The 18,638-nt window shown below is 37.9% G+C and overlaps 1 protein-coding gene across 1 annotated transcript in view; it reads left to right on the top strand.

The window, feature by feature from the left end:
- The window catches only part of CFAP58 (cilia and flagella associated protein 58), a 60,412-nt gene that overhangs the window by 17,376 nt on the left and 24,398 nt on the right, over positions 1 to 18,638 (top strand). Inside the window, exons 8-15 of the mRNA XM_040607483.1 lie at positions 569 to 651; positions 1,831 to 2,022; positions 6,301 to 6,462; positions 9,028 to 9,174; positions 12,652 to 12,792; positions 13,103 to 13,326; positions 15,320 to 15,431; positions 17,779 to 17,883. Of these exons, the coding sequence (XP_040463417.1) occupies positions 569 to 651; positions 1,831 to 2,022; positions 6,301 to 6,462; positions 9,028 to 9,174; positions 12,652 to 12,792; positions 13,103 to 13,326; positions 15,320 to 15,431; positions 17,779 to 17,883 (1,166 nt within the window). The remainder of the gene's footprint in view (positions 1 to 568; positions 652 to 1,830; positions 2,023 to 6,300; positions 6,463 to 9,027; positions 9,175 to 12,651; positions 12,793 to 13,102; positions 13,327 to 15,319; positions 15,432 to 17,778; positions 17,884 to 18,638) is intronic.

The following is an 18,638-nucleotide window of genomic DNA, read 5'->3' as shown; positions in this document are numbered from 1 at the left end:
AGAGTTAGCGTAGCAGGTTTTAATTAACTTTAAAATATAGTGCAAATGCGTGTCTCGAATTTTTAATATCTTTTTAACAGTATGGGTCCAGTGTTCATCTTGTCCCATAGCAAATAGTTTTAACTCCACTGAAGCCAGTAGAATCTCACTGCTTCAAAGGAGAACTGGATTTCACATAGAGGAATTAGGGTAATTGTGGAAGTCCCTGTTTTTGAAAGTGCCTCAATTTTTGATGCTCATGTTCAAGCTTCTTCACAGGCTCTGATTTTCACTGTGCTTGGTGATTTCTGAAAATACAACTTCTTTGTGGTATCTTGGTTTGAACATCCAAATATAATAAGTCCTCATACCATTAATTACCGTGCCTGAGTTCTTCTAAGTTCTTCTGAGTACCAAAATAAGTATTAACATCTTTATCTGATACCTGAGGTCGCAAAACCTGGTCACAGATAATTGAACTGTTCACGTAATGTTAAGGCTTTTTAAAAAGTCCACTAAGTTGTTTCTGCATTTTTAATAGCTGTACAGTTTGAATCAAGGATTTATTCACTTTTCTCCTTTTCTGTAGAGTTGGAGGCTGCCAAAAAGCAGGCCGAGATCGACAAGAAAGCTATAGATGCTCTTGTGAAGGAAAAGGATCTCCTAAACCAGGTGAGCTTGCATTAGTAATAATGATAAATGAATCTCACAGCTTGGGAATGAAATGTCTAGTTTAAACACTCACAGCAACACAGAAATGTTGTAGAATAAGTAACGTTAAGTAAAGCATTCAGATTTCCTTAAGCAGATGCTCACACTGCTGCTTTTCTGTGTATTGAAATAGCATTAGTACCCATAGCCACATGAAAGTTTCTAAGTTTTAATGTACAAACAAACCATCAGGGAGTTAAAAAATACTACAGGTGTTTAGTTTTATTGCAGACCTGTTACTTGATATCCAAAGAGTTTGTTACATCTATACTTTTACACTCTCTAGCATACAAAGTTTAATACTAATATCAGCAAACTGAGTCTTTGCTAGTAAAAGAACAAACCAAAATGTTGGTGCACCAATGTAGCAGCGTGGCAGGCTGTGCTAATAGTAATCCTTGCTTTTAGGTCTATTTCTCATACCAATCATTTTCTATCAGGCCAAGGTTCTTGTACTGCAGGATAGCAGCTCATGTTTATGGGCATTCCTGAAGTGTAATCTAGTAAATTCAATGCTAAAAGATGATTTCTGAGGTGCTTTACTTGGTATAGATTCACTGTTCTATATCTTGACTCCAGCAAAGGCTTAGATTTGGCAGGTGACAAATACCTGTTATGTACAGGGAAAGAAAGTTCAAAGTGGGATGAGGCAGCTGATTTTGTAAAGATGATACCTCGCTGTTTTCTTTTTAAACTTATGCATAATTTTAAATGAAGCTTGGTTGATTTCCAGTTTGAAATTGCTATTTGGGACATGAGAAGGAAGCATATTTGGTTATTTGTTTTTATTATTTATTTTACTGGCTATTGGCATGCTTTACAATCTAAATGCCTTAAAGCTGGTAAGGTTTTTCCAGTTTTTAGTTAATTCCACTTGTAAACAATCCTATCCATTATTTTGTAATGCAGATACTAGTATTTTAACTTCAAATCACAAAAAAACACTATTTAGCAACTCTGTTAGAGATTTAGTTTTGTTTTAAATCAGATGTGAGGCTCAAGTATTTCAACTGAACAAATTAGATAAGGAGTAATAACAGTGGGAAGTCCATAATCCACCTAGACAATGGCATGTTTTTGTCATAGTGGTGGCAATGTTGCCTTTTCAGCTCAAGAGTCATTATTTTATGTTCCCTGTAGCACTTGGTCAAGGCTAACAGTGCCACTCAGAAACAGATAAGTTTGGTGAAGATCCATGAGCAGTCAAAGAAGAGCTTGGAAGAAGAAATTGAAAAATATAAGAGTGAAGCTCAGAAACAACGGAAGATTATTTACCAATTAGAGAAGGACAGAGATAGTTTCATCAATGAAACCAGTGAGCTCAAAGAGAAGGTAGGAACAGTTCTTTGTACAAGTGGTTCTTTCCTGTCTTACTCAAAACTGTAGAGATATATTCATTTCCTAATGTGCCAGTGAGAGGAAGCTTGGCTCAGTGGTCTTCACACAGTTTACAAAGGTCTCTGGGGGAACCTCATCAATGCGTGTGTATTCTGTGAGAGACTTGGAGTACAGCCATGTATTTCTCTTATTCAGTGGTCATTTGGGAAATTAAACTAGGGCTGGAGTTCAGACCAAGACCTCTGACTTCTTATATCCGAGTTCCACAATTGAAACTGATATGCAACTGGAAATTACTCTTTGATTGTTCTGCCTTACCTGCAAAGGACCTTATCTTGCATACTAGTGTTGTCCTCAGATTGAGGCCAGTGAGAGCTGACAGTGCTTGACATCTTTGTATGAGACTCAGCATTTTGAGGGATTTGTCCCAGTAAGTGAAAGCATCTTGAACAAGTTCAAGCTAGTCTGCAAAACAGAAGTTTTCCAGGAACAGCTGCTGAGAAACACTGCATAAAATTTGTGTTGCCCACTACCCATTACTATGTACAACTTTATTCCTGAGTATACTGTCAGGAATAATGGTTGTAACATATTCCATTAATTGCTGAAGATCACATTGAAGGGCCCTCCAAGAAGCTCATTGATTTACTGGGATTAGTTTTCAAGCTATTTCAACTCACAAGTTATTTGCTATCTTTTCACTTTAAAATTATCCTTTCCAACTTCATGTGACCAGGGTTTTTTAAATCATTTCCAAATGGTATATGTTCCCTTGTCTAGAAAACCTTTTGTCATTTCCATGAAATAATATTCCACAAAAGTGAGATTTGTCTTTGTTGCAAAGTCATATTTTGCATCTTTCCCTCACAGTGCATTTCTAACAGTATGAATATGAGTTAAGAACATTGTAAACTAGGGCCGGGGAGTAATTCATAACACTCAGAACTACAAGGCTTTTGCTTTCAATTCTGATCAGGGTTGCTCACAATATTATGAGGGTGAAAATGATAAATGTTTGCTTGTTGACTTCACCCCCCTCCCCCATTACTTTGGGTGCAAATTTTCTGTTGTTTCTTATAAGGCAGAGCCTGAGTAAATGGGTTATGACACCTGAGCTGTTTGTGTCATGACACCTACGTTGTGATTACAAGTTTCTGAAGGACTTGTGTGCCTCTGTAGTTCACTAAAGGGGCAATTCCTGACTCAGCTTGCAGGTGAAGAGCAGGCGGAGCAGTTCTGAGCACAGGAGTATGTGAGACAATAGTCTTGTCCCTGCAGAGGTTCCCTACATGAAATTACATGTTGTTTGGAAGGATAATATGGGGCAAAATACAGGGTAGAAGGAGGACATAAGATCAGGTTTATGATAGCCAATAAGTAATATTTGGGTTAGCTGTCTGACCCGTGCAGGCTCAAGAAGCTGTGGCAAAACCACAGGAGCCATTTCACAGCTGGTGCGGAATGAGCTGTTGATGGGCAGTAATCATATGGCCAGTCTCTTCTGAGACTCTTCATATGGCAACTCTTCTGTTGCTATCTAGCTGGCTCTGAAGGAGCTTGCTGCACACCCCTGAACTGTGTAAGAGCTGGTAAAGAGCCAAATCCATCTAAGTCCAAAGACTTCTTGGAACTCCTGCAAGGCAGACAGAACTACGCTGGCTCTGAAAGCTATCCGGTTACTTACAGCAGAAGAGAATCTATAGAGCAGCAGAAGTCCTCTTTCAAAATCATCATTCAGTACTGAGTAACTGATGAACAGAGTCAGCAAAGTTATATCCACAACAGTAGAATACTTTAGTGGTGACAATTTGTGCTAGACTTGCTCTTCTAATTATTGGCATGGTTGACCGCTCATTTATACCATTTTTAAGCCGGTGTCACTTGTTGAATAGTCTTACTTCTAGGTTAGACAGTGCAAATAAGAAAAAAAATCTGGCTCTTTGTTGCGTAGCCTGTATTACTCAGTCATAATTTTTGTAGAATATGTATTTCTTGAATTTATATTCTTAGATTATGAAATCTTAGTTTCCCTGTGGAAAGTTTAGGCTGCTGAAAAGGGAACAGTGAAGTATTACCCTCCAGTCTCACCTGAAGTGTTCCCTGATTGCACCTTATGAGAGGTCACAAAACCAGTCTCTAATACGTTGTTTTTTCAAAAAAAGCCATTTGCAATGTAAAGTTCACAGTTCAACAACACATTTGGGGGCAGGGGGGGAATTCCTTTTATGCATTTGCATACTTTTTTGGAAAACTTAATGCTCAACAGGCATATCATTAAGACCGTGACAGCACTTACTGGAATGGCTAAATAAAAGTAAGCAAATAAGGACACACCATTACTGAGATTTTGAGTAGGTTTGCTGATCTGAGCAGGTAACCAACAGCAGATGATAGTGAAGTATACAGTTAAAAAAACCTGTGAAGGGTACAGAAGAAAACTATGAATATCTAATACTTTCTGCTTAGCTTTGGACCCTCATTGCTAAATCTGAGAGGTGTAGTGTGCTATCAACTGAATCAGAATTGAGGATGCTCATCCTCCCACAGGGCTCTGCTGGGAAACATTGCATGTATCCTTTCTGTATTTATAAGGGAGAATTATTTGGGTTTAATCGTTCCTGAAAAAGCAGAGTCAGCATCCAGCCTGTGAGCACAACTCAGACAACTTGGTCCACAAGCTTATTGCACTGATGTTGTTTCAAAACCAAGTAAAAGACTTACAAATGCAGTGACCTATTTTCAAATCTTACTCCAGCCTATGCTCACCGTAGTGTGGGTAGAAAACATATCTTATTGATTTCTTCTCCCTGCTGTTGGTATTGGCAGGTTGTTTTAACAGAAAAGGAAGAGGTGGGAGCAGGTTATAAACTTGAGACTGTGTTTTTGTATTGCACTGTAAGCAGTCTCTGGGATCCTCTGCAGTCAGCTACAAATGTGCTGGAATCGTATTCCTGCTGCTGTAATAAAATTTTCTATATTTAGCCATTCCCTATCTTCAAAGTTGGTTGGAGGTACCAGGTAGAATGATCAATTAATTAAGCTCCTGCCCAAACAGTGAAACCTCAAGGCTTTACAGCTAAGCAAGGGACAACACTGTCAACTGCAAACTTTGCAGTTATTGACTGTTTGATGTAAACATTTTTTATTCTTCTGTTTAGACATATGAACATAAATCTTAGCTTAAACTGCTACCTTCAAAAACAGAGTCAGGAGAACTGGGTATGAAATGAAGTTGTGAATTGACTTTTCTCCTGGATTTTGTCCATGTGATTCCTCAGCTTTTTCTTTAATGCTTGGTCTTTTTCCCAGCTTTAAGGGTGGCATTATTTTCTCCCCCAGGCAGTGAACTGGAAAAATTATATTCTTGATGTGTGTACTCCTTAATTTTCTTTTTATTTCTTATAATCTTCCTTCTTTGTAATGCTGGATTCTGTTTGAATACTGCTTGTTTGTACAGCAGGAGGAGGGCTCTTGCATTTTAAAAAAATAATTAGGAAGCCCATCATAATGATTAACAACTATTTGCATTATTGCTCCTTTAACATAGTAATTCCTATGTATTGTTCTGGTGGTAATTGTTCAATAAAGTTGTCTGTAAAGTTTTGTTTATTGATAATGCATGTGGTCATATCTTCCTACAGTGTACAATACTCCATTCTCTTTAGGTAATCTTCACATCATTATTTCTAATCCTTCCTAGAAGCAGCTAATTGTGATTACCTACTTATTTAGATCAAGTGTAAGTTACATTAACTGACTTTATTATTGTTGTAATTATATATCAACACTGTGATCATGTGTTCGTTAGGAAAATCGTTGGCTTATTGGAATGTAGAAGTGCATGCAGGGCTGCTTGGGAAAACGTGTTTTTATTCATCTTATCATACAGCTGACATTCAAAACAACATACAAAATCTGACTTTGCTCTATAAATAACCTAAGGCTATTCTTGATGAAAGCCATTTGTGTTGATCTTGTTGAATCTGCTCAGTTGTAGTATTTTCAATAGCTCCTTAAATTAAATATGTGCACATCTATAAATTTGAGCCTTGAATAAAACCTAGGTATCAGATTAAAATAAAATATTGTCCCACATAAGCAATCCAGAAAGGTTAAACTTGTACTGGGACTGAAGTGATTTTTTTAGCTGTAGTTAAAACTTCTTATCACAGGGATTTGAACTTGTTATCTTAGAAAATCATGAACTCTGCCCCATCCTTACAATCTTGTGATGATGGTTTAATCATGTTCACTTCCTTCTTTCTGCTTTAGATCCTGCAGCACATGAAAGATATTGAAATACGGGAAATGCAGATCCGTGACTGTAAGAAGAAGATAGAAGAGTCTGCGGTTGAATTAAAACAGGAACAAAGCCGCTGTGAAGCTGTGAGAATAGAGAAGAACCTATACAGTAAAAATCTGGTTGAAGCTAAGGTAGTAAATACAATTTTCCTTGTGTTTCTCTCTCTGCTCATTTTTTTTTCTGATGTAATTTTTATTTATTTAAGGGAAAACTCATTGTATAAATGGCAGAAGTGGTTTCTTAATTCCTGTGTGTTTTGAGGAAATAAATATCTTAGGTCTCTGACATTTTATCTGGAAGGTTTCTATTTGGACTGGAAACATGAGTCCTCAGACATTGTGGCGATATCTGTGCTTCAAACCACGCATAAAATCATGGTACGCTGGAGCTACAGAATCATAAAACCCTATCATGGAAGAAAATTTTTTCCTTTCCATCTTGGCTCCAGTCTGTTTTATTCATTTAGGGTTTGTCTGCATGTATGGGAAAGAGGGAAGAGGGGGAATAAGATTCCCTCCTTACCCTGAATACGTTTGTAATTTGTTGTGAATCATGAATTAGAAAGCAGAGGGAATACTTTCCCATTTGAAGCGGGATTTTCTGACGGAACTTAATGCTTCTACCTCACTTGTTCCTTTCAGGGAGTGTAGTTTTCCTCAGATAATGGTTCTCTCCATTTATATTTCTTGTTTGGAGATCTCACTAACAATGCTGGAGGAAGAGGACAGATCGCTTAAGGATACATTCTGTTATTGTGATGTAAAGATCTAGAATACTACACAAATCCTATCGTAGTTGGCAGAGATTGGGACCTTGTAGCTGTGATTTCCAGCCTTGGGTTATTTCAAAATAAAAATTTATTACATAAACATACATAGTAGATTACAAATTCATACTCTGGTTTGAATAAGTAGATGTTTTATTTGAGAAGCAGATGGGAATTAACTGTCTTAAGTTCATATCCAGCTGTGTGATGAACTTGATTAGGAATGAACTATTTTGGCATTTATATGAGACACTTCACTTGACCTTTGTTTGCCTGTCATCATTGGATGTGGTGTTGGGATTCTTGGTGCTCAAAAAAAATCTCTCAAAAGAAATAAGGGTGAAAAATTGCAACGCTGATGACTTTATTTTTATTTTTTTTTAAAGGTACAACATAAATTTGTGTACTTAAAAAGAACTGGCACTTATGTGTGACGTATGTATGGCACTTACAAATTGAGGCAATGAACTTATCAGCCTTTTCAGGTTTTGAATATTATGTGGTGGTATACACAATGCTGCTTACAGTTCAGTTGTTAGAGGCTGGTGTTTAGGTTTTAATAGCTTGCTTGGCTTACCATAAAATGTTTTTAGCAAGTCCTGTGTGAGTAGGTAGCTGACCCCAGAAGATCTTTTGGCCAAGGTAATGTGTAGCCGTGAAAAAAAAGCCATTCAAAGTTCAGTAACATGTCAGCCAGCCATGAAAGAAAAAAAAAAGTGGTTGTGTTAAAAATTATGGTAAATTCTTTTTCCTTTGGGGAAGTAAACCAAATTTGCACAAGGTTGTTTAGGTAAAGCTAGTTGTAAGTATTTTTGGATTGCTTAATGTGAAAAGATACCCTGTTGCCCACCTTGCTAGTGGTCTCCAGAGTACTATAGTGTTCAGCTCAGTAAAATCTTTTGGAAAAGATATGCTGGCAGGCTGTTAATATGAGATAAATATCTGATTATTTAATCCTTGGGGTTTCTTTTGGTGTTATGAGCTCATTTGTTTAAGCAAGTTGATTAGGAGAGCTGTTTGCAAAAATTATGTGTTCTTACTGTTCTTCATTAAATGAAGAATTAGGAATGTATTTGGGTATGTCTGTGAGGTGGCAGCCTCTGGCAGAGGAATAATAATTGCTTCTAAAGCTACTTTCATTAGATCCAGAAGAGCACGTCTGTCTAAGCATTGAATTTAATAGCTTCCATTTCATGTCGCAACTGTGCTGTCACTGCAATGAGTTGAAACAGTTCTTTAATTTTGTACATGCAGGCATCTCTGTGCTGTGAGTAGAAATACTCCTAGTGATCTGATCTCTGCAGTGCTACCAGGATTTTTGTTCTCTTTTTCGAGCATAAAATGTATGATAAATATTCTCATACCAGGGACTTCTCAATCTGTGAGCATACTTTTTTCCCCCTTGCACCTGTATGCAAGCTAGTGCATAGGCAAAATGGAGACAAGCATTTCCCATACTCCTTTGCAGGCATATGGATATCTTACCTAAGGATATGTTCATTTGCACAAAACGAGCTTCTCTCCAAATATTTGTGCCCAACTGCATACAACCTTTTTGAAAAACACATTACTAGAAGCATGAAAACAGATGGGTAGGATCAGAATGTTATTAATTTACATTGACTGCTAGTTCTTGTTGTGTGTCTAGCACTTTAGATGGCTTATTATACTTACAATTGCTGGTCATTATTTTTGTCAATGCTTCAAAGGCTTTTTTACTACAGTGTCATACTGGCATAAACAAAAAAATGTCATTTAATGAAACTGTTTTTTTCTGTTGGATTAAAAAGTAGTGTCTTGTGGTATGTACAACAGGTCTCCTCTCGAGCACTGTGGCTACATCTTTCCAACATTAAAAGAGTCTGAACTCTGAATCACAAACCTGCTCTTTTTTGATCCCTCTCTGTGATTGCACTTCCTGTCCTATTAGGATGAGGTGGCAGAAATGAAGAAGCAACTGAAAACTGTGACACATCAGGTGGATGAGCTGAAAGAGGTGATTGCAGACAAAGAAGCAGCCCTTGTGAGAGCACGTCTAGAACATCAGCGAATAGAGAAGATGGAAGAATCATTGAAAGTAAGAGCCTTTACATGTATGCCTTCTTACAAAGGAAGGTTTCCATAATTTCACAAACTGCATTGTTCCTGGTCTGTGGTGGTTTTGCTGTATTTTAATAAACTATTCTGTAATTGAAGCACAATATGCCAGTATGCTTTAGAGGTATTAGCTACTCAAATCTTCTGTGTATAAGACAAATCTAAATTTTGCCTGTAATTACAGTCGAAAGGTCCTGGATTGTCTGTTAGAAGCTTTAAATCTCCTGGTGACTGAACATATGTACTAGAAAGTTCCATTTTGCTTGCAGAAATGTGGATTTTCGGGATAGCCTGATTCTAGCAAACTTTTTAAATATAAACCCTTATAATTCAAGTTTTTCTTTTAAAAATCTTTTTTTCTTTCTGCTGTTTATAAGCGCAAACCCCATTATATTACACTTCACAATCTTGTATTTCTGTGTGACTAGCAAGCATTAGTCTTCTGGGAGTTAAGCAGTACCTTTTAGTAGGTCCCTCTGCACAGAAAGTTATTTTAATATTGTGGTATAAAGCAGCAAGAATCTGTTCTAAATCAAAGGAAATCTGAGCTTGAAGCTCTGCTGCTTCTTCTCAGCACTGGCTACTGCCCATCCTTAGATAAGCTATTAATGTGTGGTGATACCTCAAACTAGTCTGCTGCGCTCTTGAAAGATTTAAGGCGTTAGTGTCCACAGCAGCTTATTTTTTCTCTTTGCTAAGCACTAGAAAAAAATAAACCCAGGAAACAAACAACACCTCCCCAAAACAGAAGTCCCCTGCCACTTCCCACAATGTTTTCTTCTGTCAGTTTATTGCTATGCTGCAATGACTCCTTGAGTTTTAACCTCTCTCAGCACATTACAGTTATGACAAGATGTCAATAGAGCTTTGTAGAAAGGTGATGAATTTGTGTTCTTGTACCTGATCTGTCTCAGAGTTGTTCTATCAGTGATGGAGAAGTCAAACAGTGTCTCATTTCCTGTGTGCAGCTTTCTGCCTTAACTAGTCTCCAATTCTGTCTCATCACCTCAGAACTGTCCGCCATCCATTTGAGAAACATATGATTGCTACATGGTTTATCCACTCAATTATTCACTAGCAAGTATGTCCATACACTGACATCACATTACTGACTAGCTTCAGGGCACTGTGGTCTTCCACCTGAGTGTCTTTGCTGAATACTAAAGCAGAATAGAATTCAAAGAGGGAACTGACTGACACAGGCACAAAAGAACCCAATTATTTGTGTAGCAAGCCGGGTTCAGTTTGTCTTGTTTGTGCTGATGTGAAGGAAACAAGCAAGCTGTTCCTGGGAACTCAGTTTAAAGAACGTGCTAAGTCATGGAGGACTGGGATTCATAGGAGCGAGATTATACAGACATTGGATTTATGCTTGCCTCAGCTGGCATAAAGGTCTTAAAAATGTGTACTCATGGTAAATGAAATAGAGGATGCCTGATCCAGGCTTCATTAACAGCCAGTACAATGCCATCTTTTGGTTTCAGTTGGCTTTCGTACAAGCTTGTGGATCGGACTGGTTTAACAAAGTATCTGGATGTTGAAAAATATGTCTGAAAGCTGTAAGAACTATGGCCCTCCAGGTTTGAGGTGCTGTCAAGTGCTTTTGTATATTTTTTGTAGATGTTCAAGCATGCCTTTTTTTTTTTTTAGTGTTTTCTAGAAATCTGGATGTAAAACCTCTGACTTCTTATTTCAGCATTCTGTCTAGCCTGTTATACCTTTTATAAAATTCGTATTTTGCTCCCACCTCTAGGTCAAAAAACCCACCCCTCCTCACTTATGCTAATATTTCAAAATCTAAACAAGAATGTGTTTTGAATGTTTAAGATATCAGCATAGGTCCCAGATAAATTATTCATTCTTGCAGATTGTTCTTCAGTTCTTACAAACTCTCTGAACCAACTTCAGATAAGCTGTGCTGATTTACAGCAATTTCAGGCCTGACCATTTTTCTGCTTGCACAGTGACTGTGTTTATTAATTTCCTATTCTCTTTTCTAATGTACACAGGCCCTCATACTGTAGTTTTTAGTGTATTTAATCTAATTCAAAGTCCTGTTAGCTTGTGGGGCCTTTGTGTGGCTTAGAGTATTTATGTTCTATACAGTACAAGGCGGTTCAGATTTATTTTAACTTAGTGTGTTCCAGTGAGGAGATTTGTTTATATGAATGTTTGCTGTCAACATCTAATGCCACTTCTTGTTTATAACTCATATTTTTTCTGACAAAAGGAGAACATAGAATTTTGATATATTAAAAAAATATTATCCAGCAATGCCGAACACATGAGCAGTTTTACATTTGTAGACAGCTTTAGCACAGTGTTGATTGCATTTCAATATGAAGTGGCTTGCATTTTTATTCAGCTGATGGATTCTGATGAACATCTAACACTGAGTAAGAGCAATATGAGTGTTGCACATATGGGAAAATGAGAATTTTATTAAAGAAAATAAGAATGGAACAAGCTATTTTATTATGATGATGGAACTGTTTCTGTCTTAAATCAATGTTTCTTCAGGTGCAGCCTTCATCGCAGCCTCATTCTTTCAGCATTGTGTGATGCTGTTTCCCAAAAGGCAGCTTGAACACCATCCTTTATAAGGGTCAGGGCTGTGGCAAATTTTGAGTCAAGGCTTGAAAGTTTTCATATCTATGAAAATGGACTGTAGTCAGCTAGTTCTATTTTGGCTCTAATAATTGCTTAGCAGTGATAGAAATACCTAATAATCCAAGAAGACCTTATTAGTTTTTATCTACATACATGGCTTGAGTTATAGAGTTCATCACAGGAGGGGGTAGCATTATTCGGCACATTCCAGCGTTAGTTCGTTAGTAGTGTGCAATCACTGTAACAGTGTATTACTTTTCCTGTACTTAAGGACAGCCCCTCTTTTCCCAGTCTTCCTCATCTACACATCCACTAAAAAGAGTGCTAAAGCTCTTTAATTTTACTGTTCCATGCCTGGTTGCCATCTTCACCACCAATTCTGTTATTCTGAAGCCATATTTGATGTCCCAAGTTGACGCTGATTTGTATTTCAAAGGCTATTTTGTTACCCTTTCCAGCAAGGCTGAGCTATCCCTTCTCACATCCCAGACTGAGTTTGAACAACTCAATTGAAAAGCTTTCCAAATGTGACCTGTTTAAGTTTAAAAAAATGGTTTTTAAATGAGGTGTCTCTGAATTACAACCATTGTTGTAGATAAAAATTCATTCAAATTTCTATTTTGTGTAACACAATGATACTAAAATACTGTCCACACCATTTCTTTATGGGTCTTCATGCTTGCTTGTCTTAGTGGTGTGTTCTCAAAAACTTAAGAAAATGTGTACCTTTCAGGAAACAAACAAAAAAGTATGATACTTCATTAGAATCCTAACTATTAATCCCAGGTTTATGTGATGGGAAGTTGTTACCAAGTGCAGTTTACCTGTATTCTCTGATTCCCAATAGGCTGAACTGCTTAAGATGAAAGAACAGGCTTTGGAAACCAAACAATTTATAGAAAGTCAGGAGGAAGAAGAGAAAAAACTCCTAAAAATCATTGGTGAAGCTGATGCTGAGAGGCTGAAGCAGAAGAAGGAATATGACCAGGTAGAAATCTCTTGGCTTTTCAAACACACTGCGTTCTGTTCCCTCATTGTTCAGTGTTATCAGCTACTGTAAATGTGGTACTACTAAAGCTTTATAGTGCCATTGAAACACGAATGTTCAGATGCTACAGTGAACAGAATACATAGTTTATATTGTTCATGTGGCTGAACTGTTATAGGGGAAACTTGGGCCCTTGTCATAATTCTTTCACTAATAACAGTGAAACCTCTTAATACACATGATTTTGACTGATGCAAATACTTTGGGAGTGTACTGTAACTGAGATTATTGCTTTGCCCTGCATGCTCAGGTTATCAGCGAGAGAAACATCCTAGGGTCTCAGCTTGCTCGGTGCAATGATAAAGTGGCTTTGCTCTATGAAAAGACAAAAATCCAGCAGTCCATCTTAAACAAGGGTGAAATCCAGTACCAACAGAGAATGGAAGACATCCGACTTCTCAAGCTGGAGATCAAAAGACTTTGGTGTGAGAAGGGAGTACTTGGCAAGAGTGTGGCTGAAGTTGAGGAGCTCAGGTAGAAAAGCTGATTAAATATATTTCCATAGTGACTGCATCCCTGATTCTGTGTTTGAGATGGAAAATGTTTTATGCATGGTGAAGATTTGTATCAACAAACATTATACCTTGGAAAAGGGGATTGTTTGCTTTGACCTCAAACACATACTGGGTTAAATTCACAAAACAATTTATCAGCAATTAAGAAAAAATAAAATATAGGAAGGAGGAAAGAAGGAAGAAAGGCATCTTGGCCAAAGCTGAAATAGTTTCTCTGTTTCCCCTTGTACTGTCAGTTACTGCCTACAGAATAAACTTGACAGACAGCTGCAGAAAAGGTGTTCATAGTTCAGTGAACTGCTTAGTGGTAACCGAGGCCCAAATTAGTGGAACTGCTTTTTATGAAGCAATCCACAGAGGACAGAGGAACACTTGATATATTTATAACAAACCTCTGCACATTTTCAGTGCTCTTTCCTTCCAGATTTGTATGCAGACTTGCTCTCTGAGAAAGATTTAGTTAAATTTTCATTGAAGGTTTTGTTTCTTTAAAACGGAAGTTTAATAGCCCCAGCCTAATTTATTTTTTTTCTCTGGTTTAATGCTTCCTTTTTTTTTTTTTTTTTTTAAGTGCTTCCATATTTGAGATGTATTCTTTGCTGATAGGAAACTATTGTCATTTTCTATAGAATCTGTCTTGGTTTGTAAGGAGAGGTGGCTATGTTTTTTTTGCAGATAACCATCATAGTAATTCTATGTAGATACTGCAGGTTTTGGGTAAGATCTTTAGCTTTACTGTATCAGTATAATTCCGTGGCTTTCACCAGAGCAAATTAACTTCAGTCTGTGGTCAGTCCCGTTGACTTCAGTGGAATTATGCCAGTTTGATTTCATGTAAGAGAAAAGAGAGCTGGGCATAAAACATTAGCAATTGCAGTTTTCATCGACTGATTGCAGACAGGAATAGGATTTGAACTTGCTGCCCAAATGCATTCAGCTGAAAGTCTGTTACTGTATTGAAACTCAGTAACGGTATTGAAGTATAGTGCGATGCATGCCATGATGGGTGGATCAATTCTTGCTAACTGCAGAAGCAATCACATACTTTAATGAAGTCCAAAACCATCATGAAAACTGCCTGTCGAAAGACCCCATTTATCATTTGTGCTGCTAATTAGCTTTCTTGATTTGCCAATTGGAGAAGTGGGATTTTTTCCTCTTCCATAACCTTGTCCAACCTCGCCATTCAAAAAACGCCTTTTTCTCTCTAGTGAACTAAATGTAACTCTAAGCTTAGCGGGAAAAGATTCAGTGGTGGAATAGGCACATGGTGATCTTCCACCCCCTTTTGAACTTGTAGAAGCTACAGGATCCACCCACTAAAGCGGTAAGGGTCAGACCACTGCAAAATGTGCCCTTTTTTCCTGCCCCTCATCCTCTATCCCCACTGTAATAGCCTAGTTGTCAAAACACCCTGGAAGTGCTCAACAAATTTTAAATCCAGCAACAATTCACCCCTGAAATTTCCTGAGGAAAGGTAATAACAATAAAAGAAATCAAGCTTGGGTTCTAGAGTGCGTTTTACTTTCTGGATTGTGTGAGCCATGTAGATTTAAAACCTTTCAAACAGAAGCTGTTAGATTCAATACAGCAGTAATTGGATATGACCCTATAACTGATTTGTAGGTCACTCGAGGTGAATTAACTGTCCTTCTGGCCTTAATGTATGTGAGATGTGGACAGTGAGATCCAGTAGGTTGTGTGGAGCAGATTCCCACAGAACTCCAGAGCTGATGAAAAGTCCCTTTTTTGAGCCATTCTTACTAAAGTGAGCAAAGAGGTCTAATTGTGTTATCTTCTGGTTCCATCTGTTTAGTGGTATCAGTCTTCACTCTTAATCACAAGAGTTACTTTTCCAGTGTGGTAGTGGATGAGGGAATGTTTTCTAAATGTCTGTATTAGTGCCTTGGTCATATTGATGTGGTTTTGGTGTGGTTTTTTTCTTTTTAAAGACGGAAAGTTCATCACATGCAGAAGGAACTATTAAGGGAACAGGCTCGGTGCAAAGTTTTGGAAAAAGAACTGGAGAATCCCTTGAATGTTCACAGATGGAGAAAATTAGAGGTGATGTGTCAGCATTTCAAGTTCCCAAAGCCCATACTACCAAATCAGTGACACAGCACAAAGCCTATTTCCATTTACTGTTATGCAAATTATGTGGGGGGGCAGGCAGACTGAAATTTCCATAGTACCAGTGGAACAGTTAACTGCTGAATGGCTTCCTTGCACAATGCAATCAGTGTTATTTTTGTGTCGCTTTCTCAACGAAAAATTGCAGAGGGATTTGTAAAGAGCCAGTCAAATGCTAAAGGGAATAAGAATGCATCAGGTGAATTTAGAAGGGGTGATTCCTTAACATGGATGATGAGAAAGAAGATGATAGGGGAAAGACACAATCCTACCCTTACCAGTTAGGGGATGTAGATGGGATGAAAGCCCAGAGTTAGAAAGGGTCATAGATCAGGTAGACTTGGGGATGGATAGATGTGAAGTCAGAAGGTAAATTACATCTGTGAGAAAAGGAAGAGGCCTCCACATAAACAGTGCTGGCTTCCCAAAGATAGCCAATCCAGGTAATGTGAGTTCAACTGTTACGTAAACAGCAAATCTAAATTTTCACAGTATTTGAATCTGCCAAATGAAGGGGGAAAAAAAAATCCATCAAGGGCAAACAAAATACATGAACATCAATTGGTATCACTGGATATTTTTGAAGTAAGTCAGAGCCAGCTGAGATTTCTCTGTTACATGGATCTCTGATCTGATGCCAGCCTGGGTTGTTTAGCTGCTCTAATAATGAGTAGTAACATGCTGGTCCCTACAGAAGCAGAGCTGAGGATTTTGGCTGTGCTTACTAGCACAGCAGTTAATTTCTGATCCTTCCATACTGAGCTTAAAGCTGAATGGTGTGCTTAGCTTTTCTCATGGAAGGGAGATAAAATGCAGGATGGTGAACTAGGTTAAAGACATCTAGGTACAATCTCCAGCAGCACCTTGTAACAAAGGAAAATCAGGCCAGTCAAAACATCCAGTGTTGGGCAAATGAATATAAGAAGAGACTGATAATGGGAAATCACATCATTCCATTCTAGGTCACTGGTTTGTATTTGGAACACAGGAAGGCCAGCAGATGGGAAGATCCATATGAAATAATCCTGGTGGGGGTTTTGGTTCAATTCCTAAAGAACACACACTCTCATATCACTACACTTGTCACAAGTTGGCACCATATTTGAGCAGCGCTATAAAAAAAATCAAGGACTGAGCGGGTCATGAGGACTGAACTACTTTTTAGCCTGATTTCTCAGGAAATGATGTTGTGTTGTGAGCACTGCATGCCTATCTGTGTTAGTGTCCCAGTTACACTTGAATTGATTAGTCAATTTAGATAAAATCGGACAAAAGATTGAGCCACGAGATACCACGTTTCTTATAAGCTCAAACAAATATACAGAGAGCAGGACTTTATTGGAGCCTTTACTGCAATGTGAGTTTAATTCTTATGAGACACCGCATGAGAGAGGAGAAACCTCATGGGAGAGAGGTGTGAATCCCTTAGTGGAGAAAAGCTTCAGTCAGAGTTTGTTTGCCCTTCATTAAAGGATCAAACAAGAAGATAAATAGTTGTGGGAAAGTAAGCTTTGCTGGCTGTTCCTCACATAATTGTTTTTTGCTCCTTAAAAGCTTCCTCCACATGCAAGCTGTGACAAAAGAATGAACAGGGAAGAAGGAGAGACAGACATCTGTTAGCTCCTGGTCTTTATCGGCAATGTGGACAGAGGGCAGCAGTATAGTGCCTACACTCCATTTTCTTTTTAAGCACTTCATTCCATTGAAGAATGAGATTCCACATATATGGGCACTTTAACACCTCATAATAATTCACTACTGTAACCCCATAATTTGTTCCTCGTTTCAACCTGTTTCAAGATTACATTGCAGTTACTCTTTTGTTTGTTCAAGAGAAAATTTTTCCTGGTCTTAAAACTTAGTTGTCACTGTTTGAAGTTCTTAAAATAGTGGGAGGTACTTGCAGTCCTCTTCATTTTTTAGTGGGCGGTTTCAGTTTCTGCTAAAAATGATATACTAACCTCCTTTTCCTTCCCTGTCACATAGTTCTACCAGTCTCTGTTGGTTTGGGAGTTAAGTTCTGAAGGACTCCTGTTTTTATTAGTTGTTTTGAGGTGGATTCATGAGGGGTGATAGTGTTAAACATGAGCATGCTCCAACTGATCTTCAAGAGGCAGATTCCAGTTTCAGGACTGCTTGTATATGTGCCATTTAAAAAACCCCAGCATGCCATTTTATATTTGTCACTTTTGAACACTTAGAATTATCGTTTTCATTTGCAAGTAAGAAACACTAACTTGTTATAATGTATAATTTTTGAGACTGTTTTGCTCTTGTCTAGGCCAGTGACCCAAGTACCTATGAAATGATTCAGAAAATACAGAGACTACAGAAGCAGCTTATCAGCAAGACAGGTGAAGTGATAGAGAAAGAACTGCTCCTTCAGGTACTGCAGCATCATTATTTTGTGGTATTTTCTTAACCTATTTGACTTACTCTGCATTCTCTGCCTACTCAGATGTGCTTCCGGAATATTTAGATGCCTTTGAAGTTCTTCTGCATGCCCTTTAGATAGCTTTAGGTGGCAGCACTGGCTCACTGAAAGAGAAGAAATAGCATCTGATTAGTTGATTTTTACTATTCTGGTTATAGACTTTTGGAAAGGCCTTTTTGTCCCTTTAAACATGCCTGTTATGACCAGGACATGAGAGAAAATCCTTGTTTAATTCCATTTGTGCTTTGCTTGGCTTTTGGCAGAAGGAATCCTACAGGGTTTGTGTGATTTAGACATGCTGCTTTCTGGGCCATGTTTGACTTCAAGGTCTTTGTGCTGAACTTTGCTGAAAAATAATTTTTGTGATAGCTTATCTTTTTGAATTTTTTTAAACTCAATGATTATCAATGAGATTTATGTTGTAAAACCAAGGAGAGACCATATTCCTGTAGTACAAACATCGCTAATAAATGTAATAAAAAAGAAGCTGTCTTTGGGCTTCAACCATAGGTGTAAAACTGGGAAATATGTTTCCTCTCTGGTGACTGTAAGGCTACCTTCAGTTTGCCAGCTTGAGGTATGATTTTAACATCTTGGTCTTAAATACTCTGTTTTGTTGCCTATGTTGGGTATTGTTCAATGGAGAGCAGAACATGACCTGAATCTCATTCTGTCTTGAGAAGAAGCTCAGCATGTGTAATCAAGGC

Source organism: Falco naumanni, chromosome 9 (genome assembly GCF_017639655.2).
Source record: "Falco naumanni isolate bFalNau1 chromosome 9, bFalNau1.pat, whole genome shotgun sequence".
NCBI lineage: Eukaryota > Metazoa > Chordata > Aves > Falconiformes > Falconidae > Falco > Falco naumanni.
Note: the sequence above shows the minus strand (reverse complement) of the source record. Positions and strands in the feature narration are given on the sequence as shown.